This window comes from Wolffia australiana, chromosome 8, assembly GCF_029677425.1.
Source record: "Wolffia australiana isolate 7733 chromosome 8, ASM2967742v1".
NCBI classification, from domain to species: domain Eukaryota; kingdom Viridiplantae; phylum Streptophyta; class Magnoliopsida; order Alismatales; family Araceae; genus Wolffia; species Wolffia australiana.
In genome coordinates, this window is record NC_135842.1 from 10030266 (window position 1) to 10055349 (window position 25084).

Consider the following 25084-nt stretch of genomic DNA (forward strand, 5'->3'; position numbering starts at 1 on the left):
CTGTTAAAGGTCAATGCAGATTTTTTTCTGACAAAAATAATTAGATACATCATTTTTGAAAAAAAAATTACCTACCTTTCCCTTAGTACCTGCGACATGAATTATATTGAGCCCATTTATATGCTCTTCAAAGCCTAAGATCTGCAATAAATTGGATGTCATCCACAGATTCCTTGATTTAATACTCAAGGATGTTTATAATCGCCAAGTACAAAAAGAAGTCAAATAAAATCTAAATAAATGCCGATTAGAGATACAAACTTATAAATTTCCATACTTCGAAAATGGATGGCTACCTTGACATACTTCATCATTGAACCAAATTTTTGCTCTCTACTTGAACCATCTCCACGTTTCTGGCCAGTGATGAGAGACGAAAGGGCTTCCATGCACTCTTCATATGAATCGGCCACATGATGAGATGATGACAGTCCCTCAAGAAAATCATTTCCTCTCTTTTGACCTGAAAACCCCAAAAAAGAAAACCCGACATACTTCATCTCCAGCAAAACATTTCTCACAGCATAGATGCAAAGAAAAAAATACATTGGACTGCAGAAAAAATCACCTGAAAAGTAAACTGCACTTTGATTAAATTTCTACCGTGAAAAAATACATTCCGAGCTGTGATTAAAAAAATGAACCATTTTTCAAGATATTTGAACGACCTTCCTCAGGAATGAACCTATCCATCAGTGATTCTGAACGGAATTTTCAATAACAGAGGATTAGAACGAGCTACCGTGATTTTCTTTATTGAACCCAATGTTGTGTCAACAGAAAATGCCCACGTAAAACACTGGATAAGATCATCTTCAACCGATTTCTCTGAACTCACGATTAACATGGATTCAGGATTGCTTCCTTAAATAGGATAATTACACATTCATTATTAATGTTCCTAATGACGAACGCCTCAGACTCCTCACACCGAAGTCCTCGACCCCAGGCCACGATTGGACGGCGGTAAGAACCAAAATCAAATCGTGTAGAACAAGTCAACACTCGAGCAGAACCAACAATTGAACTAATGATTAGCCGAAAAAATGCACACCAAGAAGATCAAATAAGAGACGCCGAAGCTTGTTTCAGGACAGCAATTTGACATTCTCCGGCATTCTCAATCGACATTTATACTTGCCAAACTCGGAATGGTCAAGAAATTTGATATGCAGCAGAATATACGCGATTATTCCAAGCTCAGATTACGGATCGCACAATAGAATAGAACTGGAAAGCAAATTCCTACAGCGTACCTCCGTCAGTGCTCGTCTTCTTGCCACTCATTCTCTTGAAAGCCTGACTGCGAAAACGGTCTCGACTTTTTTCGTTATTGTAATGACATTAACATTTAACATCATTATTTAAAAAGGATTATTGACAATATCTAGCTAACTCTCAATTATAATAAGTTATGTATAATACTTCCTATCTTTCAATATTTATAATAAGGACCCTGCTACACGGGCAACCGGTTGCCCCAAAGGAATCTTGGGCAACCGATTGCCTCATTTTTTTTGGCACTCTTCTTCTTTCGCGCTCTCTCTCGCCCCTTTCACGCTCTTTTTTTTTCCGCTATCCCTCGCGCTCTGTTTTTCTCTGCTATTTCTTTTTTCCCGGGCAACCTGTAATCCCCTCTCTCTCTCTCTAACTTTACTCTCTCTCTCTCTCGGATTCTATGCAAACCACTTGGTCCTGACTGGACTCCAAGCATACAGAAACCAAAAAGTGTTATTGATGCATTTTAAGTGGATTCTAATCTTACAGCAGCAGCAGGGATATCCTCCTCAAGATAGTTGTCAAAATCCCAGGTGTACATCTCGACAAGATCAAGTTGCTTCTAGAAGTCCTCTATAGTAGTTGAAAGTCGCTCGTGCAGGTCGAATAGCGGCAGAGAAACGGACCTATGACTCTATTCAAGGATGCTCACTAACCCCCGGCTAAGCTCTCCAATCTGACTCGAAAGGGCAGAATTCGGACCAGCTTCTAACAGTCTAGAAATCTTAACATGGACATCCTCAAAGCGTTGAGACAGTTGGGCGTCTTCCAATAATTTTGACATTTGGTCAAAGAATTTGTCTGATATCTCCCTCAGTTGACTTTCACTGATATAGCCTGAGACCCTCTCGGTGAGATGAGTTAAAGTTTCAGTCAACTTTGTCACTAGTTGTGACTCCTCCCATGAAGATAGGACATCGTCATTGCCCTCACTAGGTTGTATTGTCAGATTCTGTTCTTCGGGTATGGCAGATCTGTAACCATTCATACGAGCAGATACTGTCGTATTATATGGGTTGAAAGAAGTTTTTCCCTCTTCATTTGAGCCCTCTTGGTCAATGCGTGTGCTCAGGCCGGCACCCCTCACTTCAACAATCCACATGTCGAACCCTCGAGTAGCCATGCTTCGCGCAAATGAAGCCTGAAATAGGGAAAAGAAATGAGAGGAAATGAGCCTAAGCTACCCAAGATGACCAACATCCGAGAAACACAACTAAGTTACCACGAAATTAATGCAAAATATTAGATAAATTACATCATCCAAAGGATTATGATCTCCTCTTCTTATGCCCAGATCCCAGAAGAACAAAATGGGATAAAGCCAAAAGAGTTTATAGGATATTGATACGAAATATTAGATAAATTTCTAAACAAGCTAAAGGATTAGGATTTTCTCTTCTCAAGCCCAAATCCCAAATTGTCAACATGGGATAAAGCCAATAAATTTGCTAGGAGATTTAAAACGAATTGTCCAGTCTCTCTGGCTTTAAGCTGGAAAAAGTTAATATCAATCCAATCAGCAAAGAAAAATTCAAATGAGAATTGTTAGTAGGACACATCCCGTGGTACACAAGCATGTGCTCAGTTGTGAGGTAAAGATGAATAAAAATACTCTCATTTAAAGGATTCAGAATGAAGATGTATTCATTGTAGAATTTCAGAGTATTTATGCAATAAGATGGATGAAGAAATAGAAAAATAACAAACATTATCTCTCTCTATTTGGCTTTAAAACAGTCGTCAATTTCATCTTTCCGGTAATCACTAACCCGGGCCCGCAACTTCAAGACTTCATGGCTTTCTTGAGAAAGACGAGACTGCTCTTGAATTACCCACGGAATAGGTGTTGACGGAGTTGAACAAGATACAATCAAACTATTTTACAAGTTCTTGCGTTGTGCCCTTGCTGCCCGCAGCTAGAGCAAGTGACACCCCTATGCTTCTTTTTACTTTACAGCTGCTCTGCCATGCTTATGTAGCGCTTGTTCCCTATTTTGGGTCTTCCTTTGCAACGAGCTTTCAACGGATTTCTAACAATATCTTCCTCTAAATCATACAACGCATGGTGCGATGTCTATAGGTTTCTTTCAATAGTTTCGCCCAAAACAGTCATTGATGCCTTGTACAACTGAAATGTGCTCTCGGTTCCAATTGAACGGTGTAAAATGGGCTTTATCAGAGCCGTTAGTTCAGACAAACGTTGATCTTCGCTCATTCCTTGTGTAGCCCTCACTTCAGAGTTGGGTCGTGTAGCCAACGCAGTATCGATGAAGACATACTAAATATCCACAGTTTCACAGTCCTTTTTCCAGTGTCGATTAAACATTGAGACAGGGCATGATAATATGTTATTGTGGCGAAAACAACACAGCATGTGTCTGCATACAATACCAAGCCAAAATCGCCTTCCTACAGGAGCACGTACTTTGCTCAACGAAGCCAATGGATATCCTCACAACACGAAATTTGTTTGGAAAGTCTTTGTGACTGATTAGGAAATATCCCTAATCCTTGGAATCATCTACAACACACGTATATGAAAGCGACATTCCTGATTCAGCTTTGAGAAGAACATGGGCATAATTTTTCATTAATTAGAGGATCCATTGTTGCTGCGGCGAACTTGGTGGAAAGACTAGCTTGGGACAACTTCTCTCGCGATCGTGTTTCGACCGCATCGAAACCATCAATAATGCGCAATAGAGACGAATTCGACAATAACACGGATTTGATCTGATAGTTGACCATCTCCTGGCGTTGTGTAGAAGACACACCTGCGACGAAGTTGTTATGGGTGTAGGCAAATGTCCACTGCTTCTTTTTTTCCTCGAGAACGCGAAGATAGGATTCTACCGCTTGCCATTTTGACTTCAATGTTGAAAATTCCATGTCAAATTCATCAACATCTTCAATGGAGCCGACCCTCCAGAAATCATCCATGAATCTGCTGAGATTGGCCCTCAAAGAGATGCTACAGCATGAGTGATACTCTGGGAAATGTGGAATATGCACAGTAGATGGACCGTAGTGGGCCAAATGTCCTTAATAGCTCAGGCCAATTCCATATCGCCATCTGTAAACAAGACGATGGGATCGAGATTCGTATATGATTGAAATTGTTGAAAAGCCCAAGATTAGGAGTCAAATTGCTCGTTGGACAAAAGACAACTAGCAGTCAATACTGTCAAACCATGGTTATCGATCACTGTGAACAGCACTAGAGGCATGCCAAAGCGATTCATCTTGTATGTAGCATCGATTTCTAAAACATCGTTGAACTGCACATACTTCTCTTTGCCATTAGCTGAAATTCAGAAAACTCTCTCCAAGCGAAGTGTGTCATCATTCAATTGGAAATTGAAGGACCAACCATGATTGGACTTGTCTTTCAATAATTTGAGAAAATCGTTAGTCTCGCGAGCTCCGCTAGAAGATTTTTGTAACAAATTCTGTACGTATTTTATTGTCCATGTAAATGGAAAATCTGGGAAATGCTCCTGCTCTATCAAAGTCTTGATTTGAGAGCACCTGAGCATGCCAAGTTCGTTTAACTCGAGCATTTTTGTTTTCACTTCGTCCGGAATGAAGCGATTTTGCGACATTTGGGCCAATTCGACTTCAGTAAAAAGATCGTGATTGTGCTGATTATTTATCTGATACACTTCAAGGAGCTACCGGTGACCAACATCGCTTGAGGCAGCGGTGAAGTAGTTGTGTCTTCAGAGATCGTAGCAACCCCAGCTTCAGCACCCTTCATTGCCGAAAATCAATTTGTAGGGTTTCCTATATTCTCTCTTCATGTCCCTCATAGATAGATAGATAGATAGATAGACAGATTCACAGGATTAAACCACAGCGGGAACGTGCATCCCGACAAAGCTGCAAGTGCAAAGGCAACAAGATACCAAAATAGCAGAGGCGAGAATGAGAAGAAGTACCACACTATCGGCAGCATGGTCAATGTATCAAACACTCACCGCCTTCAATACACTTCATGATAAGAAAGATATCAGCAAGCAAAGAAGCTACACGCATAAGATAAAATCCCCAGAACAAGTTCGTACAAGGAGGCATGAAGAAGAAAAACAAAAATCATGGACGAAGCCAATGCAAATTCCCCTCAACGAGAATGATCAAGCATGCATATGGCTCAAATTTCAAAATCTACCGGTCATAGCAATATTCTATCAATCATGTATGATCGTAGGGCATCTTGAACAATGTATCCTCACATTTATATTAATGAAGAATTTATAACTAAAAAAAAAAGATAGATAGATAGATAGAGAGAAAAAGAAGCAGCAGAAGAAGACAAAGAATAAGAAGAAGAAGACAATGATGAAGATAAAGAAGCAGACGATGAAGAGGAAGAAGACAGACAAGTCAAAGAAAAGAAAAGAAAAGTGGAACCACCATCAAGCGATAACAAGAAGGAATGTATGAATTAAAGAGTTTAGAAAAGGGAAAGAAGAAGTAAATGTGTATATACTTGAAGCCCAGATTAACATTCCATAGTCACCAAGAGTCTCAGTGAACCATCAAAGACCTAAGCTAACCTTCTTCAATGATTTTTGATATTTGGCACTATAGTTAAGGGAACAAGAATACAAAATGGGTATTACTATGGTTCAGTTCATGCTCTATCAAATGATTGACGAAATACTGGCTTATATCAAACGGAACATAGTTGATCCATGTTTTATGTGTTACAAAACTTTTTGATTATCAATACATATCATGTAGCATGGCATCAATGTAAATCCGCAAATCCATTTTCATGCTGCAAGTTTAGGTAATGACTTTTAATCATGTTTGCCTAAGATTGTAGCCCCATTTCACCAAATTATCTCTTTCCACATATACATTCTTGTACTTGAAGAAAAAGGCGAGCTGGGTAAAGATACAAAGGCAAAAAAAGAAATTTTCAGACAAAGAATAAATAACAGCATAAGCGAGGGCTCGGTTTCGAGATGAATATATCTACAGTCTCTGTCAACTCAGTGAAATCAGCACTAAAGAAAGCATTCATACAAAGCAGCGTGAAAGGGCAAGCAAATATTGAAAGCAATGAAGCTGTAGTGTGAGCAATATTAGCTCAATTTTCTGTCACACTCTTTGTCCTATGGGTGAGGAACTGCCCAGAAGGCATGTTCCAGCAATGTACTATCACGTTCATATCAATGCATTTTTTTTCTTAAAAAAAAAGATAGATAGATGGATAGATAGATAGATAAATAAATAGATAGATAGATAGATAGATGGAGAGATTGCGGAAAATGCGGAGGAAGCAGGGTCCTACCTGGACTCGTCTTTCTCGGTCCGTCATCGCGTAGCCTAGTAGCCATGTCTCGGCGTTGATGGTCGGGGCGGCGATTGTATGCGCTAACGGGGCTTTCCGGAATCTTGAGAATTGCTGGAGTATCGCCGGAGGATCGCGGGGAAGAGAGAGAGAATATAGGAAAATGAAAGGGGCGAGAGAGAGCGCGAAAGAAGAAGAGCGCCAAAAAAAATGAGGCAACCGGTTGCCCAAGATTCCTTTGGGGCAACCAGTTGCCCGTGTAGCTGGGTCGTTATTATAACGCGACCCAGCTAATAATTATTATAACGCCACCAAGATTCCTTTGGGGCAACCGGTTGCCCCTGTAGCAGGGTCCTAATAATAATTCCAAATATTTTTATACTGCCTAACGTTGCTTGAACTGCAGAATATGGATATTTCATTCCATTATATTATATTAACTTTAGTAATAATAATTGCAAACGTATTTTATACTGACAGCTGTTACTTGAACTGAAGAATATTGATATTTCATAATGTTTATTTTATTAACTGTAGTAAAAATAATTGCAAGTACTTTTATACTGCCCAATGTAGCTTGAACTGCAGAATATTGATATTTCATTCCATTGTATTATATTAACTTTAGTAATAATGATTGCAAGTGTATTTTATACTGCCAGCTTTTACTTGAACTACAGACTATTGATATTTCATTCCATTACATTACATTAACTTTAGTAATAATAATTGCAAATGTATTTTATACTGCCAGCTGTTACTTGAACTGAAGAATATAGATATTTCATCACACTATATTAAATTAACTTTAGTAATAATAATTGCAGGTGTACTTTATACTGCCACTGTTAATTGAACTGCAGGATATTGATATTTCATTATATTTTTTATATTATCTGAATCAATAATAATTGCAAGTATATTTTATACTGCCCACTCTTAATAGAACTGCAGAATATTGATATATCATTATATTTCGTTGCTACATCATCCTATGCTGAGGACGCAGAACAGAGACAAGGGTCGGGAGAGGCAACCGGTGGGAGGCCAAGAGTCAATAATCACCATACATTTGAGATCGATTTGACATATAAGTGTCAATACTTATATGTCAGAACTGCTTGTTTGTAAATTTGATATAGTAATGATCCAGGAAATCATCATTATTGCATTTATTAATACTAGTGGGGTCCGCTCGCAATGCTCGCTTCAGATGGAGAGAGAAGAGAGAGAAAGCAGGGCCGATCTCATGTTTTATCAAAGTCATTAAATACAATCACAGGGTGAAACATTTGCCCATGCACCCGCTTCAATTGTTTACCCAAACTTACAGATTCAATCAGCTCAGGCAAGTTTCAGATTATTATGTGATAAAATATATGCCTTCTCTATTCTCAGCCAAGTCGCTGGAGGATCATGGAAACCTTCACTGATGATACCAAGCTTATCATCCATCTTTCACTCGAGTTACTTTTTTCCGATTAAAAAATCTTCGCCTTTGGAATTTCCAGAGAAATTTCCAATTTCCTAATCAAGACATTGTTCTTTCTCGGACGACTAAAGTACAACCCCAACACTTGGTGGAATAACCCAACTGTTTCTATCAATTTAGATGTAGAGCAAACTACTTATCGATATGCAGGACTATCCCGTTTCTGATAATTCATTTTGTGCGATAATCAGAGAGATTTTGGCATTCGAAGACCCGTAAAGTGACCTCACGACGGGGGAGTGAGAGAAGAGAGAGAGTGAAAGAGGAGAGAGATAATGAGAGAGAAGAGAGAGAGAGGCCGAGAAACGGTTAAGAACGGTTTCATCGTCGACAACTTCAGAATGTTTTCGATCGAGAAGTCCTATTTTGTCGAGAGTTGCTTCGAGATTCTCTCAAATTTTGATCTCTTCGTCAATCAATTTCGATCTCTTCATCAATCAATTTCTATCGATCGGCAGACCGATCTCGAATTTGAGAAGTCCAAATTTTTATTTTGATCGAGAAGTCCTATTTCGTCGACAGATGCTTCGAGCAAAGGTGAACATTCATCCTATGTCCTGTTTTGATAGAGAAGTCCTATTTCGATCAATTTTTTTTATCTTTTCATCAAAGATGAATAGATCGAGAAAAATTCTGATCGATGGACATCAAAGTTCTCCATCGACCAGAATCTTTTCATCAAACCCAAATTCTGATCGGGAGACTGAGATTTCAGTCTCCCGATTTCAGTCAATTTTGAGATTCTCTCAAATTCAATCTCTTCGTCAATCAATTTCGATCTCTTCATCAGTCAATTTCGATCGATTGATTGATGAAGTTTAGATTTGATGTCAGACAGACTGAGATCAGGAGATTGACTCAGATCAGAATCTCAATCTCGAAATTGACTGAAATTGATGAAACTGTCGGCGTTTCATCAATCAATTTCGAAATTTGATCAACCAACTTTGAAATTTCAATCTCGATCTCATATGATCTCGATCTCAGAGTCATATGATTTCGAAATAGGACATATGATCTTGATCATCCCCGATTCTCCGACAGAATTATTTTACTCAAAATCAAGCGATCTCAGAATCACTATATACTTTTCTGATCTCGGCTGCCGTTTCTTCAAATTCTTCCACTTGAATCTCTTTATTGGCGGCCAATTCTTCGAATTCTTTCAATTGAATCTATTTCGACGAAAGAATTTGAAGCATCGGCAGCCGATTCTTCTAATTCTTTCAATTGAATCTATTATCGAATTCAATTATTTTCAAAGAAAGAAATCATCATCTGCCGCTCGAAGAAGCCGATTCTTCTAATTCTTTCAATTGAATCTATTATCGAATTCAATTATTTTCAAAGAAAGAAATCATCATCTGCCGCTCGAAGAAGCGAGTGGAACCGGGGTTCTTCCTTTGAATTTCCTTTGAAGCGCCACGTCCGGTAAACATCGGCCAATCTCAGTTTTGTTCAGTTTTGTTCCTTGCGATCTGTCCTCTTGCGGGGCCTCCAGAGACCAGCAGCGGTGCAACTGCGTCGCCGCCAAGACGCTGCATGGATCTTGATATTTTAGTATCAAGATCCTCTCTGGCCCCACTTTCCTCCGCCGACGGCCAAGGAAACCCCTCGACCACAAGTGAGAAACATTCGCCAAATCAAGACACAAACTACACTTGATACAGAACGATGCAAAGGGATTAAGTGCTGAATGCTTGAAATTTTTGTCGCTTATGTGAGACAGGCATAGAATTGACGGCGACTATTTTTCAGGATTAAGAACTATTAATGCTGAAACTTTTGTCGCTAATCTTTTTCAGGATTCAGCACTTAACCGTTTCTCGATCTCTCTCTCTCACTCTCTCTCTCTTCTCTCTCACTATTTTGTCAGCCTATTATAGTAGTATGGATCATCTTTTATCCAGATGAAATTTGATTTTTACATAAATAATCTACAAAAATAATGATTACAGAATTTGAGATAAATGTATCCAGAGACCTATCATTATCGCAAATATTAATGACATTGTGAATCGTGAAATTCGATTGTTACGTAAATAATGAATTATAAAATGATTACAAAATTTGAGATAAATGTATCCAGAAAATTGTCATTCTTGCAAATATTGATCCAGATGAAATATAAATATTGTTTAAAAATAATGATCACAGAATTTGAGATAAAAGTGGCAATTTTTAGTGTCAGCGTTAATCCAGATGAAATTTGAACGTTATATAAATAATAATTACTGAACTTTTTGAGATAGAAAGTATCCAGAAAGTCATTATTATTGCAATTTTTCATGTCAGCGTTTATCCAGATGCCATTTTAATGTTATAAATAATCGAGAGAGTACACGAACTCGCTTCAGAGAGAGAGCAACCGATCTAATCTGGGGCACTACGCGGAAGGAGGTTTGTAGAGCTTCTCAACCATCTTCCTGAATTCTGCGCAGTTGAAGAAAAAAATTAATTTCAAATTCAGTTCTTGATAACTTTGAGTGAATCATCTCGTCTATACCTGCTTGATTGCTCCAGAGAGCTGCGGCTTGATTGTTCAACGGAGACTCGTTGTTCGGCTCTGCAACAAATAATAGTGAGAATCAACAAGAACTGCGAACATTAATTATTATTATTGAATATTTTGGAGATCAGGAAGTCGCCCAAACCTCCGAGTAGAGACTGAATCGACAGAAGAACAGTCCTCACATCGTAGGCGGATGACCATTTATCCTGCAGCAGAACAGGTAGGTCACTTTTTAGACAGATTCAATTTGTTCCGCTAGATTTTTAATCAGGACACTTAGCAGAATCGAAATTTTCAGACCAGATTTTCGAGGATTTATCGTTAGAATTTGAATCTAGAATTTCAGCGGAATTGAAATTTCAGACCAGATAATCTAGTAAGCGGCGAGAAATTGTTTCTGATTTGCAAATAATTCGACGTAAATCCAATCTCATGTTCAGATAGAGCTATAATCGGAACAGTTTGCAAAATCGAGATTCCGTATCATAACTTTCAGAACAGATCTATGATTTACATGATTCGCAAATATCTCAACTGTTGGCGGAATCGAAAATTCTGATCAGATCAATCAAAATTTTAGATCGGATCTCTCTTTTTTAATCGGAAGATAAACGAATAATGAAATGAACCTGAAGAATGTCGAGGCAGATGTTTCCGTAGATGTCGACGTTGGGGTGAAAGCAGGGAGAATCGAACTTTACTTTCGGAGGCTTGAAGGGATATTCATTGGGAAAAGACAATGAAAGTTTGTACTCCGTTCCTTCGTACACTGTTTCTTTGCTCCCTGAGATCGTTCCTTTCCAGCAAAAGATGTTGTCCCCCTCTGGAAAAGCCGAAATCAATGGATCTCCGCTCATCTGAAATCAGATCACCGAAGATCAATTCAAAATTCGCTTCGAAAAAAATTGAAGTTAGTTTAATCGATTTTCGTACCATGAGCGCCATCAGTTCGGACTGCAGCCTATTTCGGAAAAGAGAGAAAACAGAAGAAGATCGATGAGTTTTGGTGATGATTAACAATTATATGAGAACAATGTCGGAAACGGTCCTCGATCTAAAGGAAACAACTGAAAACTTTGAATCGGAAATTCAAGCGACTCATGTTATCTAAATCTGACATCCGTTCGGACAACAATTATCTTTCATTAATAGAATTTAGTCAAGATCCTGAATAAAAAAACGGCGAACAACAAAAATCCAGCAGAAAACTAGAAACATAATACACCTAAATCGGAGCATATTTCGTATAATTATCTGCGCTGAAAGAAAATCAAGAAGAGGCTCTAGATCTCACAATACCTAAATCGGAGCATATGCACGGACGACAACTATGCATGATTATATACAGTATCAATCGTTTAAAGAAACAGGGAAAGAAATCCTCCATCTCGGATCAGGAAAAACAAACGCACAAAAACCTATTACGGAATCAAGACCGAAATCGCGCAAACCTTTTGAGAACGGATTGGCCGTCGATGCTCTTGGTTGATGGAACGGCCTGCTTGGCAACAGCCGCGGGAGCTGCGGCAGGACGATTTGGAATGTTGTCTTGGACGTCCTGGTTCTCCCTCCGAGACATCTTGGATTTCTTCCGGAGCAAGGAAACTACTGGCAGTGCTAGAGAGAGAGAGAGAGCAGAGAAAGAATCGAAAGAAGTTTCTACGGCTGTATATTTATACTGTCGACAAGTTTGAAGTTTCTGGCCGTTGCGAACGGCCGGGCAACGGCTAGTCGATCGGTGAGCTGTCTCAATTCAAAATAAAGCAAGTTGGCAGAATGGACACCTTTTCTTTGAAATTTGAATTGTACCCTTGTGAATTATGCATCCATTTGAGATTGTATGACATTTATTGTTGAGTGGAATTGTGTGAAGCAAATTGACTCAACGTTTGGATTTTTACTGTGTTCGACGCGTAATTTGGTAATTTAATATTCAGAGATTGATATAATATATTTGTGAGTTACGCATTGATATGTGAGATTGCATAACTTTACGAGAGGGAGTGAATGAAATGTGGACTGTAGGATGAATTTGAGTGAGTGAAATCGAAGCAATGTTTAATTTAAGTCTGTGTTTGACACGTAATTTGATAGTTTGATATCGAGGTATTTAAATAGTATATTTGTGAATTACACATTTATAAGTGAGATTGCATAACTTTATGAGAGGGAGTGGATGAAGTATGGACTGTTGGGTGAATTGATTTAAATAAGTTGACTCAATGTTTAATTTGTGACTGTGTTCGTTATGTAATTTTGTATCTTGTATCCATAGATTTAAATACTATCTATGTGAATTATGCCTCAATGTGTGAGAGATTGTATAACTTTCTAAGAGGGAGTGAATGAAACGTTGACAGTTGGATAAAAATAATTAAAGTAAATTGACTAAATGTTTTATTTATGAGCATGATATACACCAATCATGTTGTTTTATATCTAGAGATTCAGATACTACTGTTGTGAACTATGCACCACTTGTGAGACTGCATAACTTTCTGAGAGGGGGTGAATGAAACATGAACTGGTTGGTGAAGTTGAGAGAAATAGCCTTTAATTTGTGACAGTGTTTTTATGCATAATTTGGTAGTATTATGTTCAGAGACTTAAACACTGCCTTTGTATTATGCATCTACGTGTGAAATTGTAAAACTTTCTCAGAGGGAGTGAATGAAAGATGGATTGTTGGGTAAAATTGATTGAGGCAAATTGTCTGAATATTTAATTTATGAACATGTTATACACCACTCCAACTGTTTTATATCCAGAAATTTAAATACTACCATTATGAATTTTGCATCACTTATTGGGATTGCATAAATTTCTTAGAGGCAGTCAATGAAACATAGACTATTGGGAAATAAAGACTGTTGGGTTAAATTGTTTGAAGGAAGTCAACTCAATATTTGATCGGTGAATGTGTTAATGTGTGATTTGGTTATTCCATATCCAAAAGTTTGGATACTACCATAGTGAATTATGCATCCATCTGTGATACTACCATAGTGGATACTACCATAATGAATGTTTTATAAGTGGGCACGTGTTAGTTAAATTAGTGTCGATTATGAGAAGTAAATGACAACTACAAATTCTAAAACTCATTGTATTTTTAGGAAAAATAAGTCTCCTATTATACCACCACCATAAGGTAACCCTCAATTTTTTATAACTTCCAAACTATATACACAAAGTAGTCTCAATTCTCAAACGGGTTTTGTGATATTAAACCAAGTGTGTATGCTTGTATCGGGAAGTCCATTATTCATCACTTTATTATATCAGTCAATGAAAATTTTGAAATATGTATTACTGAGCGGTCTAGATGTCCTAACAAGAGGTAATTTGGGTTAGTGTAAATTTAATCTATGTTTTATATTTTCCAGGTTAACTTAAGTACCTAGGAGGGATCAAGTGCATAGTGTGCAAAAAACTATAGCTAATATTTGGAATTAGTGTTAGGCAAAATGTTGGAAATTACTCAACAATCCCTACCCCAATGGCCATTACCTGACCCACTCAACCAAGTACCCACCATTGGAGTGCACCTAAAATGGTGACATATTACACTGGGGATTCGGACTCATGCCCTCTGACTCTGAGAACTGATGTTAGGATAAAAAACAGACTGACAATTCTAAAAGATATTGCTGATAGCAAGGACCCTACTTTATTTCTTAACACAATCCAAGTCATTGACTTGGCAGTAAATTAAGCTAAGATGTCAGGTATTACACCAACATACCTCAAAGCTCTTGTAATTTTTTTCAACTCGCATGAAGCCTCATTTAGTGCCAATGATGATTGTAAATAATTTATTAGCATAAGTCAGTGTATCTCACTTGTTAAGTAATGTTAAAAACATCTTAATCTTATTCCATGAAATTCGAATCACAATAATATAATCCACTTTTAAATAAAATTTTGGAGTTATAATATGCAGTTTTGGTCACATTAGGCTTATTATTTTAGTTATCTTTTGTATCTAATATTTGTTCAAAAATTTTGGCGTGATAATAATGATATTTATATTTAAAATAGTCTATTTTTTCCTAAAATTTTTAAAGTTTAACCAGCTAAATTTCAGAATTCTAGGATGGTCAAAATATTCCATCAAATTTTCAATCTTTTTGGGAACAAACTTCAAGAAAGTATATGGCAAGTGGTGAGGATACGCATATAACCATCATGATTCTGAATTTAAATATTTTTAAAATATTATTATCATAATTTTTTTGGGTAAACGAAGCAAGTAAGGGGGCTGTGTCATTGAGGCCAAAGTATAGGTGTTTTCTCCAACAGTAAAATAGTAGCCACGTGTATTGACAATAAAACCTTGTACAAGTCATGAGCAAGTATAACAAACTCAATAAAAAATTAAAAATATATATTTAAGAAATTGGATCTAATCAGTCAATATATAAATTCATGTCATTGGTATTTTTGCATAATTATTTTTCTAGAAAAAAAAACATAGTCATTTGATCAGTGATGTAGGAACCATTAATGTGAGGAGGTCTAGGGAGGCTTCTATTAGGTTCGGTGCCGTGGTCCATCCATGGAAATAACATTTCCATGGATGTGTAAGTGTATCGATCAATTCACAATCAATATTTAAATAAAATCATTTTATGTACCTTTTTGGAAAACTTATTCCACCCTTGACATGTTCACTTTGAAATTGTTCCAAGGCCGTTCACGCGTCTGGCTTCTAGAAGTGTCCATGCGATCTTTTGGTGCTTGGATCTCCACCTTTTCTTGTACAATTCTCCTTAGAGACTCTCACCTTGGTTGAATAGTGATGTAGAGAATGAACAAGGGGAGAGACTGTCAAATCAGGCTTGCATGGGTGCTTAAAATGAGACCCCTTTCCCGCTTTATATTTCACTTAAGGTTTTTCTCAAAAATCCTAAATAGTAAAATATATACACCAATGCCCTTATGACCTTGTGTGTGTGACCCTCTAGGCCCATGCATCATTCTAAGTAATACCTTTAGTGGCCCAATAATAATAATTGACCAACCTTATTAATTAACTATAGCAATATATAGATTAATTTAATAAGAATCGATTTAACTCAACCGATACGTTAAGTTTCCAGCCCGTGGGGTGCCAAGAAGATACACCTCGTGCTCAAGAAGATACCAAGTAGTCTTGAACTCTCTCATGGAACCGTTACTATCATAGGTTACCGTATATGTATAATCCATTATTCGTTTGGGATTCTCAAACGACTTAGAGTATGGTTTATCATCAAACCCTCATCCGTCATTCAATTAGTACTGATGTGTAATGGGGATCATTGGAGAACATCTTCTACAATATCCTCACTACCCTGGCAAGGAATTTTTCTGCATCGTCTTGCATGAGTCAATCTCCTTTTATACCGAGGGCGGATGATCCCATCTTGACCACTCAATCATCTCCATAAGCTTCTTACTACATCCGATCTATAAATTATTTGAATCCCATGATTAGAGGCTCATAAGTCATAGTCAAAATGTAGTCGTCCACTCACGAGATGTCCTTGATGTCTCAGTCAATGGATCACTTATACAACCATGACTTGAATAAACCTAATTGACATTTAGGTATAATATTATTCAGGGATTCATACAGATCAATTCAGTGAACTCTTTCTCCAAAGAGCACCCACTATTTGTCCTTAGTGTTGCCACACTAATAGCCACATGACCAGTTATACTTATCATATAAGTAGGATCAGCTAGTGCTATTCTATCTAAATAATTTGATGTATGTCTAGACTATCCATCAAATAGGAATATTTAGAATACATGTTTAAAGACTAGTGATCATTGTATTATGATATCATCATAATTCACTAAGTCATTGCACATATTCGTGGACTTCATTATAAACATCACACAGAATAATAATGAACACAAATATTTTATTCAATAAACTTAAAATAAACATGGCAGTGTAATTGGCTTGACGACCACATAATACCCATCAACTTTAACTCATGAAAACTATGTTCTTAAGAACTTATAGCAAATAAAAGTCTAATATATTCAATTTTCCCCTTCAAGTCAAAGGGTTCAAGAAAAGTCTGATCGGACTTCTTGATGCTCGGTCATCATAACACAACACCGAGGTACACGGATCAAAAATCACTATTAGGCACAGTCCATTGATGATGTTTACAACTCAAAAATATAATTTTGGAAATGAGTATACCATGAGTACTGCTCTAATCCACAAGGAATTAAGGTTGACTTCAATGAGTTGACTTTCTTATCTTGACTAGGTCAACAAACTTTAAGTTTAAAATTTCAAGGGGGACTAGAAAGAGATGTGCCAAGGTAAGCTTATTAGGACCCTAAAATGCCCCAAAGTTTTGATTGGTCAAAGTCAACATCATTGATTTTGACCTATAAATAGAGAATAGTCAATGCCTAATTTCACGAAATTGGGGCCATTGGAAAGCCCTTGACACAAGGGTTCCAATGCACTGAAAATCAACGAGAATGGACAGTTGACCAAACAGATATATGCAAACAAAGTCAAGGCTCGAGATTTGCTTAACAAAGATAGGTGTGTTAGTCAAAGGGTAATTTTGAGGGTCAACCCATCTCAGAATTGAATGAAGTTGGTGACAATGGAAAGCTGACCTAAAGATGCTTTTGATGACACCTAAAACATTAAGATTAGAATTGTAATCACAAAGACTCAGGATTCACAAGTTGCCTTTGGAAATTCAAGACTTGCATGAGCATTATTACGAAGTCAGTTTGAAACCAAATCAAGCAATTCAGAGGTCCTCTGATAGAAATCACATAGACACATCAGTTGACACAAGAATCACTCAAAATGATTAAGCGATGAGGTAAATCATCATGTCATAAGCTACCGTTTGGAATTTGTGACTCGCATTGACATGCAACGGTCAAAAGTTGAATTCTGATGTTAATGTTGGGTTCTAGAGGCCTAGATCTGGATGAACAAATCAAAACGATGCGCAGCAGAAGACTTTTGAGAATCGAACGGCATCAACGAAAACATTAAAATGAAGTACCTTTGCACGAATCTCATTCGTGATTTCTTCGATCCTAGAGCGAGACGAGTCAAGCTGCTCAAGTGTGAAGCCTCTAGATGTATCCACGCGGTCATCGGCACATCGGATCTCCTCCTTCTCGTTGACGAGCCCCGTTCTATCTCCGTCGGCGTCGTTACGTCGTCCCGATCACATCAGGGATGGAGAGGGGGTGTGGGGAGAGTGGAGAAGAAGGGAAAGGCCCTTGAACAATTCTGGCCTGGGTGAATTTCGTTCAGGGCCTTCCCCTATTTATACTAAGTAGGTATTTTTCATAAAACCCCCAAAACTTAAGTATATCTTCCAACGTCCAAAAGACCATTTGCGTGTGACCCTCTAGGCCCATGTATCAGTCTAGTTAACGACTCCAGCGGCCCAATAACCTTTATTGGCCTTCCAAATTAATTAACTATATCATCATATAGATTAATTAATGTCGGATCGATTTAACCCAATCGATAGGTCGAGACTCCGACACGTGGGGTGCCAAGCTACACCTCGTGTCCTAGAAGATACAAAGGAGTGTGTATCGACTCACTCATGGAACATGTTCATCATCGGTTACCGTGTATGTATAATCCCTCATCCACTTGACGCTCCTTGGACGACTCAGGGTATGGTCAATTGTCAAACCCTAATCGGTCATCCGAGTTAGTACTGATGCATTTGGAAATCATCGGAGAACTCTTCTCTGATATTTCATTACCTTGGCCAAGGATTTCGTTGTATCATCTTCCTTGAGCTTTCACCTCTTATACCGAGGGTGGACGATCCCATCTTGACCACTCAATCGCCTTCGTGTACTTCTTGATCATACCGTTTAGAATCCCATGGCTAGAGACTCGTTGGCCATAGCCAAAGTACAACCGTCCATCCACAAGACATCTTTGGTGTCTCAGGTCTAAGGACCACTTACACAACCGTGACATGAATCAACCTGATTGACAGTTAGGTATTATACCATTCAGGGATTCGTACGGATCAATTCCGTGAACTCTTTCCACTAAAGAGCACCCACTATCTATCCTTAGTGTCGCCACACTAATGGCTACGGGACCGGCCATAATCATCATATGAGTGAGGCTAGATAGTGTTATTCTATCCAGATACTTCGATGTCCTTCTCGCATATCCTTCGAATAGGAATGTTTATAACACATGCTTAAAGACTAGTGATCTCCGTATTACGATCTCATCATAATTCACTAAGTCCGATCATGTATTCATGGACTTCATTATACGCATCACACGTGCCCTATAATGAATATGTTCTATTAATGAATATGGAACGAGATGTGGAATGTGTGATTGGCTTGCCGGCCACATATATTTCCATCAGTTAATACTTAATCAATTCAGTCAAAATCAAATTCAGTCGAAAACCAAGTCAACGAGGCTTCGAATGCCTTTGGGATCATTCGAATCTGTCGAGATTCGAGGGAGAAATCCTCGATCGATTTTGTCTGTGGAAAATGGGACCAAAAATAGTGATTCATGGTAATGTTTAAGTTAATTACACATCTAAATCTAACCTAAGATCAAAATCTAAGATATAGAAGTCAAAGGCGAGAGGAATTCCCCATTTCCTACCCAAATCCATCTAAACTTAAGCCTTAGGAGGAGGAAGAACTTGCTCATCCATTGACCAATTTGCGAGCTTTCATTGCCAAATCAGACATCACTCATTTTTAAACACTCCTGGCTTAAGAATTTGATCAAAGAACACAACTACACGTTTGTATTTTAGAGGATCCAATGATAAGTATGCCGTCCGGCAATAGGTGATTTAATCAAGAACACGGGAGATCTCAGTCGTCCATTTCAATTAAGTGAGATCAGACGGTTGAGAGAGAAACATGTCATACAACATGGTTGGCCACGTCACGATGTGGTGGGTCCCACCACTCCACCTGCCGATCTCTATTGTTTGCGACCAATCTAACAGAGTGTGTCCTGCCACGTGGCATTGTGCATCATCCGCCAAAGTCCATTGCAGCGATGACTGCGATCATCAGATGGTGCATCTAACATCAGAGATGTTGCCACATTGCACCTACATTGAGAGATAAGATGTGGGAATTTAGTCCAATATCGGTGATTTTTCAAATTTAGAGACAAATATATTAACTACTCTAGATTTCAGTTAGAATAAAACTGCTTCGCCTCTCTCCTCGGGGCGTCCCTTACACCACCTGTGCACGCCACACTGTCACATGGCGCACGCTGGCTCGTTGCCCGCATTACCACATGACGGCGCACACACGTCAGCACGCCTGGCCAGCTGGCGCCACATAAGGAGTTGACTTTGGGAAAAGTGATGGGGGACCATCTCGCCACCAAGACGGAGCGACGCCGACAACTGCACCAAGCAGCACGAGCCGATGGCCGCGATGCAACGTTCAAGTATACTGCTTAAAGAGAAACTGCCAATCGTCGTTTTATTTTCTTTCATGTTAGAATTTCTGTTATGTCTTGGACTGGGCCCTTCGTGTTGTAGGCCTCGTCCTCTCAGAACTTTCATATTTTCCTTCTCTTTGCTTGGAGGAGAACCGCTTGTCCTGAGATAGTTCTCTCTAGTTATGCCCAATTGGGCATGCCCCCGGCCCTATATAAGAACGGCATGCGCAAAAGGACAGAGAAGACTGATTGAGAAAATCCAAAGTATCTTGTTGTTTCTTTCTTTAGCCTTAGTCTAGAAGATAGCCCTTTAGAATTTTGACGTCACCATAGATCGGCGGAAACGTGGCCGTCTCTCCATGTCAGGATAACGTGGAGTCCCTCGTCCACTCTTTTTTGTAATGTTGTTTCTTCGCAAGAAGCCTAGTTCTTGGTAGTTACAGTTCAAGAAGGCGGTCAAGAATGCGAATCTTGGAACGCCTCTTGAACCTCCGACGTCCATCTCCATCGCCGTTGTTGTCATCTCCGTCCTGCCATTGCCAGGAGCCCATCGCCGCCAAAAGGAGCCACGCCGCCGTCATTCTCGTCCATCTGCAAATCATCCCCGACCGCGCCGCGCCATCTCAGTGCACCTGCGCGTTCGCCCGCCGCCGCTGCGCATCCCGCGCATCCGCGTGCCGCCCACGCGCGCTGCCTCTGTGCACCCTGTGCGATCGTGCACCACCTTCGCATGCCCCCGTGCATACGCACGTTGTCACCGCACGCCCCGCGCATCTGCGCGCTGCCCCGCGCGCCCCCGTGCGTCCGCATGCAGCCTTTGCACGCCCGCGAGTGGCGCCTCTTTCCTCGCTCGCACGTTGTCGACGCGCGCCCGTGCACTTATTGCGCGCCTGCGCATCGTTTCCGCACACCACACCTGCACGGCCGCTCACCACCCCTGCACGGCCGCTCACCGTTGCCTGTGCTTGGGCCTTCTACACCGGCGAGTGCACCACGATTGGAGACTTACTTGCCGACCGAGTCTCCCCGGCGGCCCCTGCATCAACCACTGGTGCAGGCCAACGTTCATGTCAACCATTCGGGTGGAGCGACCTCGACTCCTCTTACCGGGTTCATAGGAATTCCCTTTCTTATTTGCAGATCATTACTTTCTTTTCAGTATTCGTCTCGTTATTTTCTGACCCTCGAGAGTTAGGAACCTCTGTCTTGATTCCCTGTTGTCATAACCTAGTGAGCGGATAGGTAAAATTTCCTTGTGGTAAACATCAAATCGTAACGTGGGACGTTGGACGCCTACGGGTAGCAATACTACTCCTCGCCTTACGCGTTTGGATTGGTCCAAAGGAACGTTGGGAAGTCGATTGTCTCAATCAAACTTCGCCAATTTAACTACTCGTTGAATTTGACTGTGAAATTTGTTATACTTGTTGTTGTTTCAAATTTGAAATCATGACATCTAGCATTTAGTGCATTCTTAAACGTTAACTGTGGTGTAATACGAGCCATCCGATCCCGGCCTTCGTCGTGTTACATCAAAAAGTCAACCCTCATTAAATAACATAATTCTCCATAATCATCTAAAAATGCAGAACTTGATGGAATGGCATGTCCATGGAGAAAATGACCTCAATCAATGATAATGTGCATCTTTTGATATGAATTTAAGCTCTAAAAGCATGAATATGATGTATATATGCATGTATACTATACATGTTATCAATTGTACGAATTAGAGAATTAATGTTGATGGCTTAATAAAACTTCTATTCATACGTACTAATCATAACAACTTCTGCTCAATTTATTTTGTGACTTAAATTATCAGGATAAGATATATAAGAGACACAATGATGTAGAGTGGTTTCATTTATGGGCTATTTTAGTTCCAATAAAGAAATCACACTTCTCCACTTTATAAAAAATATTATCATAAAAATGAGTTCCAGATATATAAATTATTAAAATGTGATATAGGTAACATAAACCCTGAGGACAAGAGATTAAAATGTTTCACCTCATTCCACATAAGAAAGACAAACAAAGCACGTGTGAGAAGGACATTGATATGTAAAATATTTATAAAAGTAATTTTGGGTTGGTATATGTGTAAAATAAAAACAATTGTAATCCAATATCTGATAAGTGAGGATTACATGCCTTTATATAGGCTTATGAGGGTAGGATTATAGGATTAATTCTATGTGGGACCAAAGAAAAAAGAGAGATAGAGGGATGGTGGATCAGGCCTAATGGGCATTGCTAAACATTCCCTTGCAGGCTTTAGCATATAGATCAATCATGCCTAGCTTGGTGTAATCCCATCATAGGAAATTCTTGGTAGGCTCATGATGAAGACGTCTGCAAGTTGCTAAGATGATGCGACAAATGGAGTTGAAATGATCCCTGCCATTACTTTGTCGCGAATGTAATGACAGTCCCCTTGAATATGCTTGGTCCACTCGTGGAACACTTCATTTTTGGCGATGAAGATAACAGCTTGATTGTCACAGTGCATAGGCATAGGTGTCGGAGACTCTACACCAAGCCCCTTTAATAGAAGCTGAAGCCATATCATCTCTCGAGTTGTGAAAGCCATGGCACGATATTTGGATTCTACTAGAGCATGCAACCACCTTCTACTTTTGAGAGCGCCATGTGACCAGATTACCACCGACATAAGTACAGTAGCCAATAGTGGATTTGTGATCCCCTGGGTCGGCCGCATATGACACGTCTGAATAAACTTCAACTCAAAGGTGATGATGGCATCGATAAAGAAGTCCTCTCCCATGCACATTTTTGATATACCCAAGTACCTATAAAGCTCTTGAACAATGAACTTTACGTGGCTCCTACATGAACTTGCTAAGGACACTAACTGCATATGCAATGTCGGGGCGTGTCACTAATAGATAGATGAGTTTCCCCACCAATCGGCGATACTAGTCAGCATGAGCCAAGAGTAGCGATGAAGTATCCCGAAAAGATGGACAAGCCTCCATAGGAGATGATGCCGGCTTGCACCCTAGAAGTCCCATTTCGTGGAGTATATCTAGGGAAAACTTTATTTGAGAGTTTATCACCCTGAAAAGCAAACTCAATGCCGAGGAAATATGGAGGAGTCCCCAAGTCATGCAGACTAAGATGTTACATGTGGTTTGAATACCCTCGTTGGTGCTGCCGGTAATAAGCATATCATCCACATAGACTACAAGTATGATAATACCTGCATTAGTGCTCTTGGTGAGCATCGTAGGATTGGCCTGACATGGGGTAAAGCCAAAATTCTTGAGAAGTCCGTCAAATTAGGCAAACCACGCGCGAGGACTCTGCTTAAGGCCATAGATAGCCTTTTTCAAATGACATACCTTGGATGACTCCCCCGGAGCAACATACCCCGGAGGTTGCTCCATGAAGACTTGCTCCTCCAAATCACCATAAAGAAACGCATTAGACACATAAAACTGATGCATACTCCATGCATGATTAACTGTCAAAGAGAGAATCACTCGGATGGAATTGAGACGAACTACAGGGGAGAAAGTCTCCATGTTGTCAATCCCATATACTTGGGTGAAGCTGTGAGCAACCAATCGAGCTTTATGTCTGGCAATTGACCAATCAGAGTTGTGTTTGAATGTGAACACCAATTTTCATGTTACGATATTGGCATCCCGAGGACGATGGACAAATGTCCATGTGCCTCGTGAGACAAGTGCATTTACTTCAAGATCCATGGCGGCTTTCCACGCAGGTACTTGTGCTTCCTCATCATAAGTCGTGGGTAATGACTTAGAGGCCATGGCCACAACAATGGTGCAGAAGGAAGGAGAGAGGCAATCATAGGAGAAAAAATTAGAGATAGGATGTTGAGTGCACATACGTGTACCTTTGCGTAGGGAAATGGGAAGGTGAAGATTATCTGTGGGGGGGTGGTGAAGAGGCGGGTATTGAGGCATCATCAAGAATTGACGGATTTGCATCTGGCACCGGCAAAGGTGAAGAGGCTGGAGAGACAGGTGTCGCGCCACCATCAGAGACTGGTGGATCTGCATCTGGCACCGGTGAAGGAGGCTGAGTCGTGGAGGATCGAGTGGGAGCCAATGGATCAGATCCTAGATAGATGAGAAGAGGAGGGGAATCCATAACATAAAGTAGAGGAGAGAAGCCCGATGGAGGTGTTAAGGGGACACGAGGAGGAGTCATTTTTGGAGAGAAGAAGGGACACTCCTCATGAAATGTAACGTCGACTGAGAAGACGTAAGTCTAGGTATGTGGAGAATAAACACCATACCCTTTTTTAGTCCAAGAGTAGCCAATGAAGACTCCTTTTTGAGTACAAGGGGCTAGTTTACAAAGAGATGGGGAGTGATCTTGGACGAAGGCCCTATAGCCAAACACTTGTGGAGGTAATGAAAAAAGAATGGCATTTGGATGAAGATGATGAATTAAAATGTCGCCGTTGAGGGCCATGGTGTGGAGGCAGTTTTGGAGGTACGTGGCAGTGAGAATAAAATCCAACCAGAGATATTGAGGGACATGCATTTCGATAAGAAGTGTGCGAGGTATGTCAAGTAGGGAGCGGTGTTTTCATTTGGCGATGCCATTTTGTTGGGAGTTGTGAGGACATGAGATTTGGTGAATTATACCACGATCGCTAAAGAAGGTTTGGAGCGAGGTTGATGGAGGACCATCCAGTCAATCGCGCCCTGACCCATTGCCATCCACGTCACGGAGCCCGAGTCGACATGAAGAATCTACAATTCCACTATCAGGTTTGAGAAGCGGCGACGTTGTCTCACTTCGTGTCAAGTGTCTTTATGTAAATTTTCTGTTTTGCGTCGTTGTTGGACTGTCTGGAGGCCCCTCCTGCCTGAGTATCGGCCTCCTACGTGTGTCTTCTTTGATTTAATTGTGCTTAATTGTCCTCTTTAGGGGAGAAAACCTTGATGGGCTTCGTATTCCCCTAAAGAGCCCTTTTAAGGGGAAGCCCAATAAGCTTTCCCTTAAAAGGGAGCCCAATAGGGCCACCCACAACTACAATTTTCC

The 25084-nt window shown here is 39.8% G+C and overlaps 2 protein-coding genes and 1 long non-coding RNA gene across 6 annotated transcripts in view; 1 reads left to right on the plus strand and 2 right to left on the minus strand.

Moving 5' to 3' along the window:
- The window catches only part of LOC144706732 (folylpolyglutamate synthase-like), a 33077-nt gene extending 31485 nt beyond the window's left edge, over positions 1 to 1592 (minus strand). Inside the window, exons 1-3 of one of the 4 annotated variants that reach the window (XM_078579739.1) lie at positions 1257 to 1590; positions 297 to 463; positions 76 to 141 (exon numbers count right to left, since the gene is read on the minus strand). In XM_078579739.1, the coding sequence (XP_078435865.1) occupies positions 76 to 141; positions 297 to 463; positions 1257 to 1287 (264 nt within the window). In that variant the 5' untranslated portion in view covers positions 1288 to 1590. Of the gene's footprint in view, positions 1 to 75; positions 142 to 296; positions 464 to 1256 lie in introns of all 4 variants that reach the window. The other 3 variants (XM_078579738.1, XM_078579737.1, XM_078579740.1) reach the window with 3 other exon arrangements.
- Positions 1593 to 8256: 6664 nt separating this feature from the next.
- Positions 8257 to 9888, plus strand: LOC144706839 (uncharacterized). Its single transcript, XR_013582327.1, has 2 exons — positions 8257 to 8606; positions 9522 to 9888. It is a non-coding gene; the product is annotated as an uncharacterized LOC144706839 (long non-coding RNA).
- Positions 9889 to 10325: 437 nt separating this feature from the next.
- LOC144706838 (ubiquitin-conjugating enzyme E2 20-like) lies at positions 10326 to 12229 on the minus strand. Its single transcript, XM_078579903.1, has 6 exons — positions 12033 to 12229; positions 11515 to 11542; positions 11211 to 11438; positions 10724 to 10787; positions 10576 to 10635; positions 10326 to 10502 (listed from the first exon to the last, which is right to left on the minus strand). Exons 1-6 carry the CDS (start codon positions 12158 to 12160, stop codon positions 10456 to 10458), a joined length of 555 nt encoding a protein of 184 aa, XP_078436029.1. The 5' UTR covers positions 12161 to 12229; the 3' UTR covers positions 10326 to 10455.
- Between the last annotated feature and the right edge of the window lie 12855 nt (positions 12230 to 25084).

What these genes read in the sequence shown, in the direction of transcription:
- LOC144706838 (XM_078579903.1), bottom strand. Translation starts at nt 12,160, where the DNA reads ATGTCTCGGAGGGAGAACCAGGACGTCCAAGACAACATTCCAAATCGT. An exon ending in TCTGCCTCGACATTCTTCAG is followed by an intron (nt 10,788 to 11,210) that starts GTTCATTTCATT and finishes GTTCTGCTGCAG; the next exon opens with GATAAATGGTCATCCGCCTA. An exon ending in TCTCTGGAGCAATCAAGCAG is followed by an intron (nt 10,503 to 10,575) that starts GTATAGACGAGA and finishes TCAACTGCGCAG; the next exon opens with AATTCAGGAAGATGGTTGAG.